This window comes from Leptodactylus fuscus, chromosome 1 (genome assembly GCF_031893055.1).
Source record: "Leptodactylus fuscus isolate aLepFus1 chromosome 1, aLepFus1.hap2, whole genome shotgun sequence".
NCBI lineage: Eukaryota > Metazoa > Chordata > Amphibia > Anura > Leptodactylidae > Leptodactylus > Leptodactylus fuscus.
Genome location: NC_134265.1, coordinates 131,741,602 through 131,761,201, shown reverse-complemented (window position 1 = coordinate 131,761,201; position 19,600 = coordinate 131,741,602). Strand labels below are relative to the sequence as shown.

Genomic DNA, 19,600 nt, shown 5'->3' with positions numbered 1-19,600 from the left:
TCTTTCCTTCAGTGATCATACATACATCCCACCCACTAGTCTTCAGAGAGGTATAGACCTATATTCAGTACTAACACTATAGTGACACCTAGTGAAGTCTAGTGAAGTGTAATTTACATGATAGGGCTCGTTCACATCTGCGCCCGGCACTCCGTTATGCATGTTTCCGTTTCCTGCATAAAACAGAGCAGGAGACGGAAACCTGCAGGAGTCTTTCTCACCCATTCATTTGAATGGGTGAGAAAGCTGTCCGGCCGTGAGCGTCGGTGAGCGTTTTATGCTCTCGGCCGCGAAACCGGATTTTTTAATCCAGACACAGAGTCGGACATGCAGTACTCTGTGTCCGGATTAAAAAACCCGGTTTCGCGGCGGAGAGCATAAAACGCTCACCGCCGCTCAAGGGCCGGACCCGGTCTGTGGTTTCCGTCTTCTTGCATGCAGAAGAGTTCAGAACGGACGACCAGAACGCAGGTGTGAACCTAGCGTAGGAGAGTGAAACAGCCCTTGTGTAGTGAAAGTGCCTTGTTCTGTAAATAAGTTTTGATTTTTCATAATCTGACATTTTGTTGTTTGACCACAAGAGGTCACTGTTGGAAGACCACAAGTCAAAGGAAAAGGCTGTATGCCCCTGGAGTACTGGCGTGGAGACCCTGTTCAGAGGAGGTGAGTTCAGAAGGAGGAGAGTGTGTATGCAGCCATTTTGGGCAGTGTGTGCTTTGATCCGAAGTAGAAGGAAGGACTGCAGTGGCATCCTTGTGTAGAGAAGACCCTTGAAGGGCTGGAGTTACAGCAAGTGTAGCTGAAGTACAGACTTCCATAGTTTATCCAGATACCATCCTAAGGGGAAGATTGCTGTCAGAGACTTGGCTAAGACACTGTCAATGAGACCGCATGCTGTCTGAGGAGACCCTCTTCCAACTGTTGCAAACAAAGGCTAAAAGGTACCTCACAGAAGTAACCGTGCACGCACCACACTGCAAGTTTGACGCCAAAATGTTTGGGACTGAATAAGAGCCTGTAGTTAGATAGTAGAGATGAGCGAACACTGTTCAATCAACTATCTTCGATCGAATATCAGGCCGTTCGAGGTATTTGATTCCAATCGAATACCACGAGGCAAACGCACTATAAATTCGTATCCCCTCCCATCTTCCCTGGTGCTTTTTTTGCACCAATAACTGTGCAGGGGAGGTGGGACAGGAACTACAACAACGGAGGCATCGAAAAAGAATCGAAAAAAGTAATTGGCTGGCTAAATCAGGTGACCTCCAATTTATACGAATGGTGGATTTAACATTCGGTTAATTTGAGACTGTGAACTATGTGACTGTGAGACAGGGATAGATGTACAGGCAGGGTTAGCTAGGAATTACCTTTATTTAGGTGGGAATGTTACTCACACAGCTGTTTGGGGCTCTATCTGGTTGGGATCCCTGTCAGCTTGCGATATGCGTGAGCTGACTTTTTTCCATAGGAATGCATTGGCCAGCGTTGATTGGCCGAATGCCATACAGAGTACAGCATTCGGCCAATCAATGCTGGTTCTGCCGGAGGCTCGTCTGTGAGGAGGCGGAGTCTTAGATCGGACCAGAATGGAGACTGCTGTGGACCGATCTTAGACTCCGCTTCCACCGGCAGAACCAGCGTTGATTGGCCAAATGCTGTACTCTGTATGGCATTCGGCCAATCAACGCTGGTCAATGCATTCCTATGCCGAGATGTAGCAATGCTGGCCGTGCGCTCAGCTCGGATAGACTGGAGATTTCAGCCAAGCTGAGCACACGGCTGAGTGTGCAGCAGGGTTCAGCACACACTCAGCTCTGCTACATCTCTGATGCAGCAGTGCTGAGTGTGCAGCAGGGTTCACATCTCCGGTGTAGCCGAGCTGAGCGCATGGCCAGCACTGCTACATCTCGGCATAGGAATGCATTGACCAGCGTTGATTGGCCGAATAACATACAGAGTACAGCATTCGGCCAATCAACGCTGGTTCTGCTGGAGGAGGCGGAGTCTAAAATCGGTCCACAGCAGTCTCCATTCTGGTCTGATCTGTCAGCCATGCCAGGAGGAACTACGGAGAACTCTGAAAGGAGAAATCTATTCGGGCCTAGTATTCATGTACCCAGATCCCTGTCAGAGCTCCTTGTTCTACTACTAGCCTCAGCATCCTTGGTTGGGAGTGGCATGAGAGGAGGAGTAGTGGGGAATTGCAATTTAAAGCCTGAAGATTCCTGGGTAACCTCCCGTGACCAAAGCTGGGGTTTGGACAGTGTACTACAACCCCCATCATAAAGCTGCTGTTATCCCTCTTTTCAGTTGTGCACAAATAAACTGTTGCCTGTTCACTACAACCTGAACTCCTGAGTCGTATCTGCATCACCAGCAGGGCCCTTCTGAACACTATCACATTGGCTCAGAGAGGAGAGGTCCCTTCTCCAAGTAGAAGTGCCCCAGGGGAATACTACTACTACTACCACCACTATCAGGTAGCGCAGGAGGACCCCCCTCGACGGTTTCCGACCCTGGAGTTGGATAGGGGGATATGTGAAGTTTTCTTGGCCTTACAGGTGGCACTACTACTCCCATCCTCCGGTCTCCTCTACCAGGTTGCTGTATAATTACATGAAGTGCTAGGACAGTGACTGAGTTTTTTCCCTGGATTAAGGGAGGCTAAGCTACAACTCTGTCCAAGTCCCCATGACATCATAGATATGTTTGTAGGAGGCAGTATGACCCCAAACGAATGATCCCCATATTTATGACCCTCACCCAGTTTATGACCAATTTCTATACCCCCCCCCACAGTTTATGACCCCTTTTATACCCCACCTACACTGTATATGGCCACCTTATTTTTACCCCCCACCCACAAAGAGTAGCAACTGATAATGTTTACTCATCTGTCCACCCTCTTGTCCTGGCCACTCTCCATGTTGCTGCTGCTACACTTACATCACAACGTGGAAGAACGGCAGGACACTGTTAGTAGCTTCCTGGTGTTCTACAGTGTCATGACTTAAGTGCAGCGTGGCCAGCAGAGGGCAACCTGGTCAGAAGTGTGGACAAGTGAGTAAACTTTACCTGCAACTACAGGAGCGGCGCTGTCTCCATACAGCTGCCCAGACCTGCCTTGCATATTGGCTGTACTGTGGTAACAGTCATGTGTTGTATGATAAAAATATACCTGCAGCAATGTAAAAAGAGAACTATAGTGGACTAATGAATTGTGGCAGAGTAGTAAATACCATGCATTGGATTCAAAGAACTCCTATAGTGTTATATTGTACAGGCAGGAAATATGTGTATAGCACTGTGTCACTCTGAGCACAGAGATACACAGCACTGTCTTTAGGCTTGGCATCCTGTATACTCAGGACACTGGACTTTCTGTCTTTGACAAAGGTTATCTTGTAGGTATTGTCTTTGAGGTCTGTGTTCTGGTAGCCATTGATTAGAAATACTGGTCTTTGCCCAGGAAACACTCTGTACCAGTGGATAAAGTCACCAGTAGTTATAGTGGCATGGCCGCATTCGAGATACACAGTTTCTCCTTCCATGATGTCTTGTCTGGCTATCTGTACAACATTACAGGTGCACAAAGAACCTGAAAAGCAGAGTAAATAAGTAAAGTAAATAAGTCATCACTGAACTACAAAATTATAGATGAAGTATATTATAGAGCAGTGGTCTTCAACTACAAATCCCATCATCTGTTTTCAGGCCAAAAACCGAAGAGTCACAAGTTAGAGAAAACTGACATAGAAATAACTACATATTTTAATCTAAACAAAAGTCAACTCATTATGATAGTCCACGAAGCATAATATCATAGTACTGTATATCAGACATATACTTACATAGACAAAATATTAATGTGGTCTTAAGGAAAACCAAATTCCGTGAAAATATCTCTGCAAACATTCTACTGTAACATAAGTGAACGGTATATGTGTGACTAATGCAGACGAGTAATGTTTGTGTGATGTCTTTCTTGCCTTTCCTTCAGTGAAGACAAGTGTGATAATCCCACCCACTAGTCTTCAGCCTCTAGACATACTGTATATTCAGTACTAGCACAATAGTGACACCTAGTGAGATTTAGTTCACAGGTCAGCTCAGTACAGAACAAAATACTCACATAGAGGTGTTCCATTTCTTCTTTTTAACCTGAAGGGAGGTGTAAAATAACAAACAATATATACTACTGTATGTTCGGTAGGGGATCTAGAAGAGACTAGGTCCCCCATCTGCTTGTACAGAAGTGCATCAGCCAGTCAGTAGCTAAGCGCTGCTGCCCCATTTAAACAGAACATTGCTGCTCAACCTCTGAGTGGCTGATGCGCTGTGTTAGCGAGAGGTCAGGAAGACTGGGAGCCATACAGAGACTTCTCTAGTCTTAATAACTTTGTTTTATCTAGATAAAACAATAGTTTGACTAATGATATAGATATAAGTTATTGTCAGCTATAGAAATTGTCGGCTCTCTATCTTCTGGACTTAATCAGATACTACCCCTGAGCAGAAACCTAAATTTATGCCCCAGATGCATGAAAGTTAAGCTGCATATCTTTGTTAGTCAAAGGATTGAGTGGAATGATGTACCTAAGTCTTCATGTGCAGCATCCCAGAGTGCTACTGCTCTACTGTTCGTCTTTTGTGCCTCTAGGATGTGTTGGTATGTCCCAACCTCTGTGTTCTATGTCACTCTTTTGCTGCTTTCCTTTGTTATTTTTCCCCCTCTGTTTTCAAACTTTCCCTTGGTTCAGCCCTGGCCAATCACAACCACTGAGTGGGGTTGTAGGAGACCTAGGTCTCCATGGAGACCATTGAGAGCTCAGCCTAGTGGAAGCCTGTGCAGTTCATGCTGGACTGAGCAAGAGGTACTTGTCAGCAATGAGACTGGATCTCAACGGCCGTCCATACAGCCTCCAGGAGGATAAAGACTTGCCCTAGGCTCATCCAAAGATAGCCCTGATAAGGGAGTTCAGCTGTCTGGACTGTTGGAATCTGGAGGAGTAGTGGAGACACTGACAAGAGGAAATTGATTTGGGCCTAAGCAAATGTAACCAGATCCCTGTCAGGACTCCCTGTGCTACCAACCCCAGTATCCATAGCTAGATGAGGCAAAAGAGGATTAGTAGTCGGAGAAGAAGTCTGCCATAGAGCCTTCAAAAACCAAGGCTGTGGAATTGGACACTGTGGTTCTACCACCTCCATTGTTGGAAGCTACTGTTGTTCCTGTCTCCAGTTGCTGAATAAAAACTGTTACTCTGTTCAACTGCAACCACTTGCTGTGGTGCCTGCTTCACCAACAGGGCTCTTCCGAGCAACACTGGCTCAGAGAGGAGAGGTGGTCCTCCCTCCAACTGGAAGCACTCTGGGGCAAACTACTACCACCAACAACCAGGTAGTGCTGCAAGACCCCCCCTCTCCTTAGTGGTCTCCAGCTCAGGAGCAGGGCTGGGGAGCGTTTTTGAGTGTGTTTGGCCTAGCAAGTGGCACATCCTCCAGTTCCCTCCAACTGGGTTTTCGGCACATGCACATTACTATATAGTTTTCTTATGTGTCAGTAGCATTTTAAATGCTACTTGTAACAAAAATGTTTTTTATGCCACCCTCACTGCATTCTGAAAATAGGACATTGTAGGAGAGGAGCCATCACCTTTGAAAGATTTATTGTCATTTACATCAGTCTTCTGGCTTAAATGATGACTGAAATATATACCAATAATGAACCTGATTTAGGACTAGGATCCCAGTCACTTGGACAATGCACCTATTTATGACAAGGTGTGTGTCTTGTAATAAATTAGACGCATCCTTTGCCCCGTGGGGGATATCAAGACCAATGTCAAAAGTGCTGTTGTTGATAAATATCCCCCATAGTCTATGTAACATTGTGTAAGGGAGCGGCATAAACTAAGGATTGGTTCACACTACTGTTTTTAATGTCCGTTGTCACCCAATATAGGATATCAGCAACGGACATTAAAGAGGGCACAGGCAGCTCTATATACTGCTAGAAAGCTAACAGTGTGCTGAATTCAGCGCACTGTCGGCTTTCCCGATCTATGCTCTGGGTAAGCAGCTTTCGGTATCGGTACCGTAGCTCTTTACAGTCAGATGGGCGTTCCTGACAGTCAGTCAGGTACGTCCTTCTCCACAGCAGCGCCTATTGCACTGTGCTGTGTGAGCGGGGAGGAACTCCCCCTCCCCTCCTGATAATACTCGTCTATGGATGAGCACTGTCAGGAACGCCCTTCTGACTGTAAAGAGCTACGGTACTGGAACGGATAGCTCTTTACCCGGGGCACAGATCGGGAAAGCCGACAGTGCGCTGAATTCAGCGCACTGTCAGCTTTCCAGCAGTATATAGAACTGCCTGTGCCCAAATCAGTGAAAGGTCCTCTTTAAATGTGACAGAGAATGGACTCAGACTGAGTCCTATTGTGAAGTTTATAATCATGTAATGTATAAAAAACATTGTTATCCTTAAAAGCTGAACGCTATGTATAGTTGCTTCTGCTTGAAACCGGGATATAGTGATACGTTGAGAAGAAGATGGCACCTGCACTTCAGAGTGCAAGAAAAACAAATGCTTGACTTGCTACCAGAAGACAGCTCCTCAAGGTTACCACGCAGGATCGGGAGCAGCTGGCTCTGTATGGAGCTAATTAAACTTTCTTTTTCTATTTGATTGAGATGTACTATACCAATCAGGAATGAATATGAAACTTATGTTGTTATCTATCTTACTTTCTCGGCTACTATTTAACCCCCGTGGTCTTGAATAAAGGTGCATCTGCATACATTTTTTCTGAGAGACGAATGAACGCCAACACAGAGTGGTGTGATTTCTTGACCGCCTGGTACTCAGCCTTATTAATTAGGACGAGGACAGTTACCCAGGATTATTGATCATTGATCATTTAGTCATAAATGCGACTCTGACCTTATCACTATGATGGATGACAGTAACGGACATTAACTCCTTCTCGACATCCACTGTACTATTACGGCAGATGCCAGGTTATACTGTCCATTATACTGTCTGGTTTTTTTTTCTGCTCATGCTCAGAAATTGGATTTCTGTTATTTTAGGTGTGGTAACCTATTCTGTGTGTAGTTAGAGCCTAGCCGAGCAGGTATTTATTTTTGTATTGCTTCCTTTTGTTGCTGCACTACATTTTTGAGTGAAAATAAACTCTACCTTTGTTTTGGGCTAAAAGAAACTGGAATTTTGTGTCTATGCCACTCCACCTAGCAACCCCAGATCCTGACAGCATATAGGTTTCTGTTCGTGGAGTGGAATGGAATGGAAACCCAAACGCTGATGTGAACCACGCCTCACACAGCAGGAGGATAGAGATGGCACCTTCAAAGTTCAACAGAAGTACAAACAAAAAGCAGGATGATCATACTAATAACAGTAGTAACAATAAACAAGCAGTGATAGGGTTAGTTCATACGGCAGAAACCTTTTCCACTCGGTAAATTCTCCACGTGGCTAGCCGCAACGGGATGCCGATGCAGTGCATAGGCATCCCATCGCGGTATCCCACTCCTAATCAGGCCCGAATGTTGCTGCTTTTTGCCTGAAAAATCTAAACTTTCTGCCACTAGGTGTCTCCCTTCTAACAAATTTACAGTTGACTGTTTTGTTATCAGGGAAGTACATCCCTATAAACAAGATGGAAAGACAGTGAGGTAAGGGGAGAGGGGGGTTTCCCTCTTCAAACAGTGAATTCACATGGGAAGGGCTGATTCTCCTCACAGCTATACATGTCTGCAAACTGCAAGGACTGAACATTCTGTTCAGCTCAACAGCTAATAACATACCTCCCAACCGTCCCGATTTCCGCGGCACATTCTTGATTTCGGTGATGTGTTCCGCGGTCCCGGTTGGACGGAGGTATTTCCCAATTTCAACTCAGATCTGCATCTGGAGGACGCAGATCTGAGTTGAATACATACGCGACTAAAGCAAGGAGCTGTCACAACTCAGCTCCTTGCTTTGCCGCGGCACTCCGGCTAGTGGCTGTGTAGGCGCGATGTGAGGATGTCACATCGCACCTGCAACTGTGTTAGCTAGACTGCGGAGAGAGCGGCGGGGGAGCGAGGAAAAGGTGAGTTTAAGTGGTTTTTGTGTGTAGACATTGAGGTGGAACATGAAACTGGGGGCAGATGAAGGAGAGGACAGCATGACATTGGGGGCAGAGATGGGGGGACATGAATCTGGGGGCAGAGATGGGGGACATGTATCTGGGGACTGAGATGGGGACATGAATCTGGGAGCAGAGATGGGGGGACATGAATCTGGGGGCAGAGATGCGGGGACATGAATCTGGGGGCAGAGATGGGGGGACATGAATCTGGGGGCAGAGATGTGAGGACATGAATCTGGGGGCAGAGATGGGGGGACATGAATCCGGGGGCAGAAATGTGGGGACATGAATCTGGGGGCAGAGATGTGGGGACATTAATCTAGGGGAAGAGATGGAGGGGACATGAATCTGGGGGCAGAGATGGGGGACATGAATCTGGGGCAGAGATGGAGGGGACATGAATCTGCAAGCAATAGCCTATGTATTGCCATACCAGTGATTTGTATAGAGGCATACTGTAACTATGTCCTTGTCATGAGAATCTAGACCTCTTTTAATGCATCCTATAATTTTATTTGCCTTGGTAGCAACTGCCTGACACTGGTCACTAAAGATAAGCTTCCTGTCCACCAAAATCCCTAAGTCTTTTTCATTGGCAGTCTTACCCAGTAATTTACATAATCATACATTTTATTTCATCAACCAAAATGCATATCTTTATATTTATCAACATTAAACTTCATTTGCCAAGTCTCCACCCAAGCTTCCAGTTTCCTTAGATCCCCCTGTAATATTCTACTATCCTCCTCATTTTTAATTACTTTGCAGAGTTTAGTATCATCTGCAAACATGAATGTGTCCATATCTGTAAACCCTCTGCAAGGTTATTAATAAACATATTAAATAGGAGAGGACCCAATACTGACCCCTGTGACACCCCACTGGTAACTGTGACCCAGTCTGAATATTTACCATTAACAAGTACCCTCTGTTTCCTATCAGTGAGCCAGTTGCCAACCCAAATGCATATGTTTTCCCCCAGTCCCAACAATCTCATTTTGCATACCAACCGTTTATGTGGAACAGTATCAAAAGCCTTTGAAAAGTCCAGGTACACCACGTCTACTGCATTACCCATGTCCAGTCTTGAACTGACCTCCTCATAGAAGCTGATCAGATTAGTCTGACAGGACTGATTCCTCATAAACCCATGCTGATTGGGTGTTATAAGATTATTTTTACATTGAGATATTCCAGGACAGCATCTCTTAGAAAGCCCTCAAATATCTTACCCACCACAGAAATCAAACTTACTGGCCTATAGTTTCCAGGATAAACTTTCAGGCCCCTTTTTTGAAAATTGGCTCCACATTTGCTATGCACCAATCCTGTGGAACAGACCCAGTCATTACTGAATCCTTAAATTTTAGCGATAAGGGTCTACCTATCACCATACGGAATATCCTCAGACATTGGGGGTGTATTCCATCTGGACTCCGGACCCTGCAATTTCTCTATTTTAGTATTTTGAAATTTGGGTTAAACAGGTGACATTTAATTGAGTGTTAACATTACCCTTAATTATGCTGCCGGCTATTGGATTTTGTGTACACACCATAGAGAAGATGGCATTTAATAGTTGTGTACTTTCCTCATCCTCCTCCACATTGGCAGTGTCCCCCACACAGTATAATGTGCTTCACGTTAGCCCTCACAAAGTATAATGTGCTCAACAATTGCCCCCCACACAGTATAATGTGCTTGACAGTGGCCCCCACATACAATGATATGTTCTATAGTGGCCCCACACAGTATAATATTCTCAACACAGTGGTCTCAACCATTATAAAATGCTTCCAAATGTCCCCCTTATGCCGTATCAGACGAACCCTACAAAATTCAACAAACATTAATGAGGTTCGGCACTCACACTAGTGTTAGTGCTATTATTGTACAATGAAATTGCCTCATACCCCAGAGTATAACCGCAGGCCCAGGGGAGGTGATGGAAAATACCAAACACACTCACCTTACCTCACCTCTCCTGGGCATCGCTGTCTTCTGCACCGTCTTCTTTTGTGTGCGACTGAGGTCACAGGCCCCAGACCTCACTGCTGGGGCTTGTGATTGGGCCTCAGCGGTCATGTGAGTTGTGCTGACGCCATTACGGCCCTGTAGCACTCTGGTTGTGGTTGCACCCCTTGTGACTGCGATCGGTACCAGAACTCTACTGCCCATTTAAAAAAGCAGTGGGGGTCCATTAGGATCCACTAAAGGCACAGGGCCCACTGGGGTATTCACCGGCTCCCCTGTTAAACCAGTCTGACCCTTTGCCCAGAAAGGCCATTCACATATTTCAACTTTTCATGAAAACTCTGGTACCCTGTAAGAAATTACTATATGGCTATATGGAGATAAACTGCATAAGCAGAGCTTTGAGTCAACTGGAAAGTTTGCTGCTCAATAGCAAGCTACCTCACATACAGTTCCTGCACATGGGTCTTATGCCTACTTTCTAGTACATTTTTTTTTTCTTGTGTGGTGGTATCTTGTTCTTGTACAGAGCTGCAGTGTGTCAGTGTCACTGTGTCAATCACGGCACAGTAATATACAGCTGTGTCTTCCCCCTTCACACTCCTTATAAGAAGCTGAGTAGTCAGAGAGCTTCTTTCCATAGTCATTGAGTATCTGGGGTGAAGGTTTTTAGCTTCCGCCAAACCATAATCACAGATCTGTAGTCCGAGACCAGGGATGTGCTTGTACCAGATCAGCAAATCATAATTTGATATTTTGTGAGTACAATTCAGGGTGACATCTTGGTCCTCTGTAATGTGAAGATCAGGATCCTGAGACACCTGAGAATCTGACTGCACATCTGGAAAGAACAATAAAGATTATTGGGTAATATATATATATATATATATATATATATATATATATATATATATATATATATATATTATGCATATATTTTGTGTTATCATTTGGGATAATGATATGAAACATTCAATAAAATACATCATTAATTATGTAGCCACACAATATACTGTATTTAGTGTAGCAAAGTGTAACAATACCAGTAAAAGCCATCCTCACCTATAATAAGAGTAAGTAGTAAGAGGCCTGGAAGGATTGTGCTGCTATACGTCCACATCATGTAGTACTGTGTATACCGCACCTTGTATCATCAGGTGTCTGAGCACTGTGCGGGGGAGATGTGACATATAGCACAGACCACACCTCAGTCTTTCCTCTCATGTCACAGATGCCACAACTCTTCTCATGTATGTGACACTGTATAGAAATAGAAAAATATGTTCTTTAAGTCAATTCTCTGAACTCTGAACTCTGATGTGGTTCCAGGCAGGGCTGTTTTAACACATTGGTGGGTCCAGTCAAAAGGTTTCACAAGTGCAACCCCCCTCCCTCATCACCACACGCTATTATACCCATCTGAAAGCTGATAAAAACTGGGATTGTATATGGTTACAATTAATGGGAGAAAATGTGTTTTCTGAGTGATGGAACTTTTACACCTGTCAGAAATTGGTTTATACATTTATTTCTAGTAACAATTAGAGATGAGAAAATACTGTTTGATCGAGTAGGTATTCGATAAAATATTAAGGTATTAAACATATTAAATTTCGATCGAATACCACGCGGTAAACGCAGTAAAAATTTGTATCCCCTCCCAGCTTCCCTGGTGCTTTTTTTGCACCAATAACTGTGCAGGGGAGGTGGGACAGGAAGCAGGAAAACATAGGCATAAAAAAAAAATAGGAAAAAGTCATTGGCTGCCTAAATCAGGTGACCTCGGATTTATAAGAATAGTGTCAGCCATGTTTGTGTCAGATGCGGTTTGGTGAGATAGGAAGAGACTTACTGCTGAGGGTCAGATAGCGATTAGCTTCTGCTAGGCAGGAAATCGGAAAGCAAACAGCTCTTTTCAGAACTACACTGCAGGAAGAGCCCTTTTTAGGGCTCAAATTGATTGGTGGTATACACTATATACCTGTCCCATAGGGGTGAGAAGAAAGCTTAATACTGTCATCACCTGCACACATCTGAAAATGTGTCAGGGTATCACAAAGGGACGGGGACGTGGAAATCCAGCTGGGAAACCAGGCCGCAGTCGAGCTACTGCGGATACAATGGCTACTGGAGAGGGGCAGCCAGCAGTGCCCTCATCCACAACATCAAGCAGGGAGCAGGGTAACCCGCTGATGAGGCCCGAGCACCAGGAACCGATGTTACAGTGGATATATTGCAGATATTGCTTCTAGCGGCATTTGCACCAGCCAGTCAGCCACTACCTCCAGGCATGTAGTAACACAACAGTGTGCCTCTCCTGGCGATGTAGTGGATTGTCAACAGTATGTCCCGTCAACAGTACTAATGACGAGACACAGTTCCATGTTTCTGTGCCAGCTCACAAGTTCCTCGTCCACCTCCTCTTCCTCCTCCAACACCACCATCACAGTTAAAAACTAATTAAAATAACCCCATTAAGGCTCACCCCAAGGGCCTTACAAATAATGTTTTAGGGCTCACCCCAAGGGCCTGAAAAATAATTTTTAAGGGCTCACCCCAAGGGCCAAAAACTAAAATTCTGCTGGTTAAAGGCTCAACTCACCCCGAGGGCCAAAAACACTGCTGGTTAAAGGCTAAACTCACCCCAAGGGCCAAAAACTAAAATACTGCCGGTGCAAGGCTCAACTCACCTAAAGGACCAAAAAAAAAAAAACTGCTGGTGCAAGGCTCAACTCACCCAAAGGGCCTAAAACTCTGCTGGTGCAAGGCTCAACTCACCCAAAGGGCCTAAAACTCTGCTGGTGCAAGGCTCAACTCACCCAAAGGGCCTAAAACTCTGCTGGTGCAAGGCTCAACTCACTTTTTTGATGATACAAGCACTATATGACCACTCCACCACGGCTCAACTCACTTTAAGGGCCTAAAACTCTGCTGGTACAAGGCTCAAAAAAGTAATTTTTGGAGGTCTCACCACAACACACACACACATAAACAATGACAGTTAAGGGTGGGGACTGTTGGATTTCCCATTGCCTATTCCATCTGTGGTTGTCATGGGCAACGTGATTTAAAGGGGTGCTTGGTAATGTACCTTTAGATTAAAATTTATGTTTCTGTCCATACTGATGTAGAGGAAAGAAGGTTTCCAAGTATTTGTGCACTTTCATACAGGTTCTATTGATTGTGGAAAGTGTGTAGTTGTTAGGATGTGATAGTGGGGTAATACTGGGACTTGGGCATGTTAGATTCCCCCAGACATGCTTCCCCTGCTGTCCCAGTTGCATTGCAGAGGTGTTGTCATCATTTTCTGAGGTGTCATAGTGGACTTGGTGACTCTCCTTAGTCGAATTTGGGTTTCCCCTGAAACGAGCATTTTTTACCCATAGACTATAATGGTATTCAATATTTGGTTACATAGCCGAATATTGAAGGTCTACTCGAAACGAATAACGAATATCGAATATTTCACTACTCGCTCATCTCTAGTAATAATCGTTATTGCTATTATTTTAACATGTAATGGATATTGCTAGGTCAGCATATTTTACTCTATAAAGAGCTTGCACAGTATTTCAGTACATTACAATATGACACTGGACAGATTGTACTGTCAAACAAGACCAAGAAGGAGGTATGAGGTAAACTTTAGTAAGGAAAGCTTAAGCACATGCCAGTCCTAGGACTACCCAATTGCAAACTCATTTGTATATCTATATAATATATCATTTTCTAGGCAATTAAAGCTCTTTCCAAGGACATAAAAAGTATGCTGGCACCGCTGTGTTAGTCTTCTACCTGGGACCGAAATGAGTTTAATATACAAAAATACAGACTCCCCTCAACAAAACTAGAAAATATACCAAGCCCTGATATTTACACTGATATTTGATGTCTGGGTAAAGGAGGGGAAAAAAAACTAGAACACTTTGAAACAGCTTGGACACAATTCCATCCTCTTATCACGGCTAAATTTTTGGTTAACCATTACAGAAGTATTTTGCATAAACATTTTCATATTCAGTATACAACTATATGCACTCCAGTTACTGCTATATGGTGCCTCAGATAGATAGATAGATAGATAGATAGATAGATAGATAGATAGATAGATAGATAGATAGTACATTGCTTTTACATGTAGTCAGTCTCCCTTCAAGAGAAGTCTAATGGAATCAGCCACATAGGTCCCTAAACTCGCTTGCTTTTTATGTTTTTATGTAAGTCAGAATAAATGATACTTTTTCTCTCCAATGCTTGGATTAGATTAGTATATCCGGTATGTATTTTGCTAAGCTCATTTTTTATTGTAATACTATTTTACTTCTGAAATTCCTTTTCCTTTTGCAATTTATTATTCAAGTGAAATAGCGCCCTCTAGTGCTTTTTATGTTTATATTCACCAAGCATGGACGTTGTATAGCTCGTATAAGCTGCCGTGCCTGGTATTGCAACTCAGTCCTAGTCATTTGATCTTAAAATTTAAATATGATTATGTTCATGGGAATACTCCTTTAACAGGTTTATTATTAGGAGGATAAATAATGGTGAAAATGAAATAATACGAACAGAAAAATGGTTCAGTAATTCACATAACAACGTAATATTAAATCCCTAATGGTGGAAATGGGTTATGTGCCAGCCCTCCCTGGTATATTTAAAGGGGATCTCCAGGATAAAAGCTAATTCCTACACTAATCTAAACACCCCCCCCCACCCACCTACTTTCTAAATTACATAATTTATCAAAAATGTATATTTACTCATATCCTTGGGATGGTCATGTAACTGCTCCAGTGACATTTTCTGCTTATCCGATGACGATTCATTTCCTCGTTTCCATCACTACTACATCTCCCCCTCCTCCCCATCCACCGCATCATACTTACGTCTCTTCCTGACTTACTCCTGAGGGACGGCTCCTCCCTCATTTCTCACTACTGGGTTCCCACGCTCTGACAGAGGAATACATATTGGCCTGAAGAAGACGCTAGACAAGCGTCGAAACGCTTAACCATATCATTTTATCTTCTGTCTTTTGGAACCATTAGGCTCCATTCCCACAGAGTAACGCGCCGCTCATTCTGACACGTAATGGGTGCCGGCTTACGCACGCTACATATTGAAATCAATGGGAGGCTTTGTAACCCATTGATTTCAATGTGTAGTGCGTGTAAGTCGGCACCCATTGAAGTAAATGGGATCTGTTTTGAAGCACCTCACTCGGACACATGTTTGCATGTCAGAATGAGCGGCCCGTTACTCCGTGGGAATGGAGCCTTAAAGTGACAATACCAATTAACCCTTGGACTCACTCTTCCTTCAGTAGCGCTTCCCAGGTCCCGGTTTTTATTCCCTTTCTCTTATCTGTTTTGCTCACCACCTTATTTTATACCTACGGGCACCAGTCTTTTTATATTTTTTATTCTAATATTTCTGACTACTGGCACACACAATTCTCCCAGCTCCCAATACTCCAGTAATACTTACAGTATTGTAAGTGGCCATTTTCTTGTGGCCGGCGGGCATGCGCAGTCAGCTTTGCCCTAGGACCGAGGCCTAGAAGTTTGAAGCCAACCCCTGGAAGAAGATGCGGTGAAGAAGATGGAGAGTTCTCTCTCAGTATTGGGGACGCCCCCAGTGCTGTTTGAGTGCTGGAGCTCACCTCCAGTGCTGTGAGAGAACTCATTTGCATACCGGTGGAAAACAAGATTTTAACCGAACGGCGGGGCGGAGAAGACATCTAAAGGTAGGAGACGAATAGCCTTTCTTAAGGCTATTCCGACGTGTTAGGGAGTAAAAAAAAGTTTTTAATGGTAGAATCTCTTTAACCCTTTCACTGCCAAGCACGTAGCTCTATGTTCTCTATGTTCTCCCAAGGTGGCACCACAGTAGCCAAGGAGGTAGTTACTACGTCCTCCCTACGAATGCCGATATCTCTGGACTGCATCAACATATCTTGATGCTTTAAAATGCAGTTTAAAGAGGACAATCTCAGCTTTAAAATGATAGCAAGAACGTTATTGAACTTACAGTTTCGGAGCGATTTCCCTCCAAACGGAAACCCGAACACAGGTGTGAACCTAGCATCAAGTAAATGTTAGGGCCCCTTCACACAGCGTAAGCGCGCCTTCAAAACAGAGCCCATTGATTTCAATGGGAAGCTGGGTTTCCAAAAAAAGCTTTTTTCTCTCCGTATTTTTCAAGAGGAATGGGGAACGGAATCCCCAAGTGCAGCGCAGGCTCAGGTGTGAACCAAGCCTTATTTGGTTAGCGGATTAGTGGATGTGTTACTAGCCTGAGCATAGCATTTATCACAGTGGTTCTCAACCTGTCTAATGCTGTGACCCCGCAATACAGTTCCTCATGTTGAGGTGACCCCAAGACAAAAAATAATTTTGGTGGCTACTTCATAACTGTAATTTTGCTAGTTATGATTTGGAATGTAAATACCTGATATGCATTATGTATTCTCATTGCTAAAAATCAAACATAATTTAAACATAGGCATACCTCCCAACTTTTGAAGATCAGAAAGAGGGATAAAATGTTCAGTGCGCCGTGACGAATTTAGCTCCGCCCACTTTTATGTTGACTCTGCCCATTCTCATTCATTTTTCATGTGCTCCCACACAGTATAATCCTCCTACAGTCACCTGTAAATTATATGTCCCCCCTCCATCTCTCTCCGAGTTTCATATAACCCCTTCATCTGCCCCAGTTTCATGTCCCCCCCTGCATCTCGGTCCCCAGTTTCATGTTCCCCCATCTCTGCCTTAAGTTTCATGTCCCCCCGTCTCTGCCCACAGTTTCATGCCGTTCCCCCCCCCCCCCCCCCCCCGGCTTCATCTGCCCCAGTATCATGCCGTTCTCCCCCCTTCATCTGCCCCAGTGTCATGCCATTCTTCCCCCAGTTTCATGGGCCCTTCATTATGTTCCAACTTAATGTTTAACACACAAAAAAACACTTATACTCACCTTCCACCGCCACTCTCTCCGCAGTCATCGGATGGATGATGCTATCACGTTCGCACATGCGCGCAGGATTTCAGTTTGGAACGCATGTCCATAACGGCGTGTGTTCCAGCTGAATAGCGCTGCTGAAACTGTAGCGCGGCTTCTCAGCGGCTAAAGCCATCGGAAATATGTATTTTCCGATGGCTTTAGGCGACCCCTGTGCTTTGGTCGTTCGACCTCCGCCGGGGTCGCGACCCACAGGTTGAGAACTGCTGATCTATCAGCTATTCTCTCTTCTTTTGTAAAGTACTGTATATGTAATGTCCCAGTCCTGCTCGTCCAATTCCCTTTAATAGTCCTTGCAGATCGAGATGGTATGGACATTTGCATATAAGGTAAAGAGGTTCCTCCCCCTTCATTCCTTCTATATATTTACCAGTGTTTTCATTTCACCATAGCCAGCACGCCTGGGGGTCTATTAATGTGCCATCTTGTGGATGTTTTGTGAACTGCACCTGCCTATACTTTGCATTGTAATTTTTGTCAAGGAGTGTCCAGTGTGATCAGGTGACCTTCAGAACCAATCAAGCTCCCTTGATTGGCCTGGAGGAGGAGTTGAGTTACAGCCTCTCTAGAGAGTGGGGGTTGGAAACCCTGTGTTGTTGGTCTTTTGTGTGGAGAGCCCAAGACATGTGGAGCTAAAAATGGCAGCCAAGCATCAGGGGACTTCAAACAAAGATGGCTTTTCCTCTGTCCTCAAGATCCTCCTCAGAGAGTATTTTCCTCTGAAGCTCCAAGCCTACAAGTACTAAAGTTTACGGACCTGTTTATCCATCTCATCTGGACCTCTACACGTATCTCTCTATTCAAGTAAGTCTTTGGGACAAATCTATATTTAAGAAACCCATAGCTAGTCTGACAGAATTTGAGGGTCTCCCGCTGTCGACAACTCTATTTCCTCTCCTACATATGTGTACCCAGTTTGTTGAGGACTAATCCCCTGGATACAGGCCATCTTTACAAGTATATACAAGTTTAACTACCCAAGCAACTACTAATTAAACTATCCAAAGCATCCCTGCTCCAAGCTCCATCACCTGCTTAATTGGACACTAACTACAAAGATCGCTGTATTGTATGTGAAGAATTACTACATATGTACATTTCTATTACCTTGTCCTGCTAGTAAAAGAGCAACGGCTACCCCCGAGACCTGGTTGTCTGTTGTCATTGTCAGGTACCACGTGGGAGTGGGTAGTCGGGGACATCAAAAAGGAGATTTTGTGCACATTTGGGACCCCCAGGGACCCCCTAAAAGCTGGCCACATCTGATATATTACCCGTGATACCTAGCCCTCCTGAGTTTTACATATATACAAAGCTAAATAATCTATCTAGTAGTGTTATAGGACCTAGAATTTGTAACAAACAATTAGTTCATAGTTACAGTATAATCTAATTGTATACATATTGTGGCTACTTGATTCTTGTACAGAGCTGCAGTGTGTCAGTGTCACTGTGTCACTCACTGCACAGTAATACACAGCTGTGTCTTCCCCCTTCACACTCCTTATAAGAAGCTGAGTAGTCAGAGAGCTTTTGTCTACAGTCATTGTGTATCTTGAATTCATACTCTTGCCTTCAGTATAACCATAATCACAGATCTGTAGCCCAAGTCCAGGGATGTTCTTGTACCAGATCAGAATATCATAGCTTTTCATTTTGTGAGTACAATTTAGGGTGACATCTTGATCTTCTGTAACGTGAAAATCGGGATCCTGGGACACCTGAGAATCTGACTGCACATCTGGAAAACACAACACGGATTATTTCTTATCTTTTTTTTTTTTCCATTTCTTGTTTATTGTTTTATTATGTGCATTGTACTAATTCTAATTATAATATTTAGTAAATTATATTTCATGTTTACTATCTTTCCTATATTTTGTGGAAAAGGTATATCTTACCAGGAAATACTATTGAAATAGTGATAAAAGCCATCCTCACCTATAATAAGAGTAAGTAGTAAGAGGCCTGGAAGGATTGTTCTGCTATACGTCCACATCATGTAGTACTGTGTATACCGCACCTTGTATCATCAGGAGTCTGAGCACTGTGCGGGGGAGATGTGACATATAGCACAGACCACACCTCAGTCTTTCCTCCCATGTCACATGACAGATGTCTATACAGCTGTTTTTATGTTAAAGCCTTACTCACTAGTGAGTTTCATGTCTCTAAGTTCTATATTTGGACGTTATACTGAATGCACAGGCAATGTTAGTAGTAATTGAAATCATTCATATTCAAAATTTTCAGTATGCAGAATATTACAGTATATTGGCTTTATATGTATTAGAGATAAGCAAACCTTTTGTTACTAGCCTGATTTGACATAAATATTCCAAAATGTTAGGTTTTGCAACACGTCCTGGTGCACGTGAATAAACATGGTGGCCGCTCTGAAACAGAGTGGCTGCACTAGCCAATGGGTCTGTGCTGTTTCA

General features: G+C 43.9%; 1 protein-coding gene across 1 annotated transcript in view; it reads right to left on the bottom strand.

Moving 5' to 3' along the window:
- Positions 1-19,161, bottom strand: part of LOC142208707 (T cell receptor alpha chain MC.7.G5-like) — a 223,880-nt gene extending 204,719 nt beyond the window's left edge. Inside the window, exons 1-3 of the mRNA XM_075277379.1 lie at positions 19,101-19,161; positions 10,703-10,980; positions 10,140-10,144 (exon numbers count right to left, since the gene is read on the bottom strand). Coding sequence (XP_075133480.1) covers positions 10,140-10,144; positions 10,703-10,980; positions 19,101-19,161 — 344 coding nt within the window. The remainder of the gene's footprint in view (positions 1-10,139; positions 10,145-10,702; positions 10,981-19,100) is intronic.
- Between the last annotated feature and the right edge of the window lie 439 nt (positions 19,162-19,600).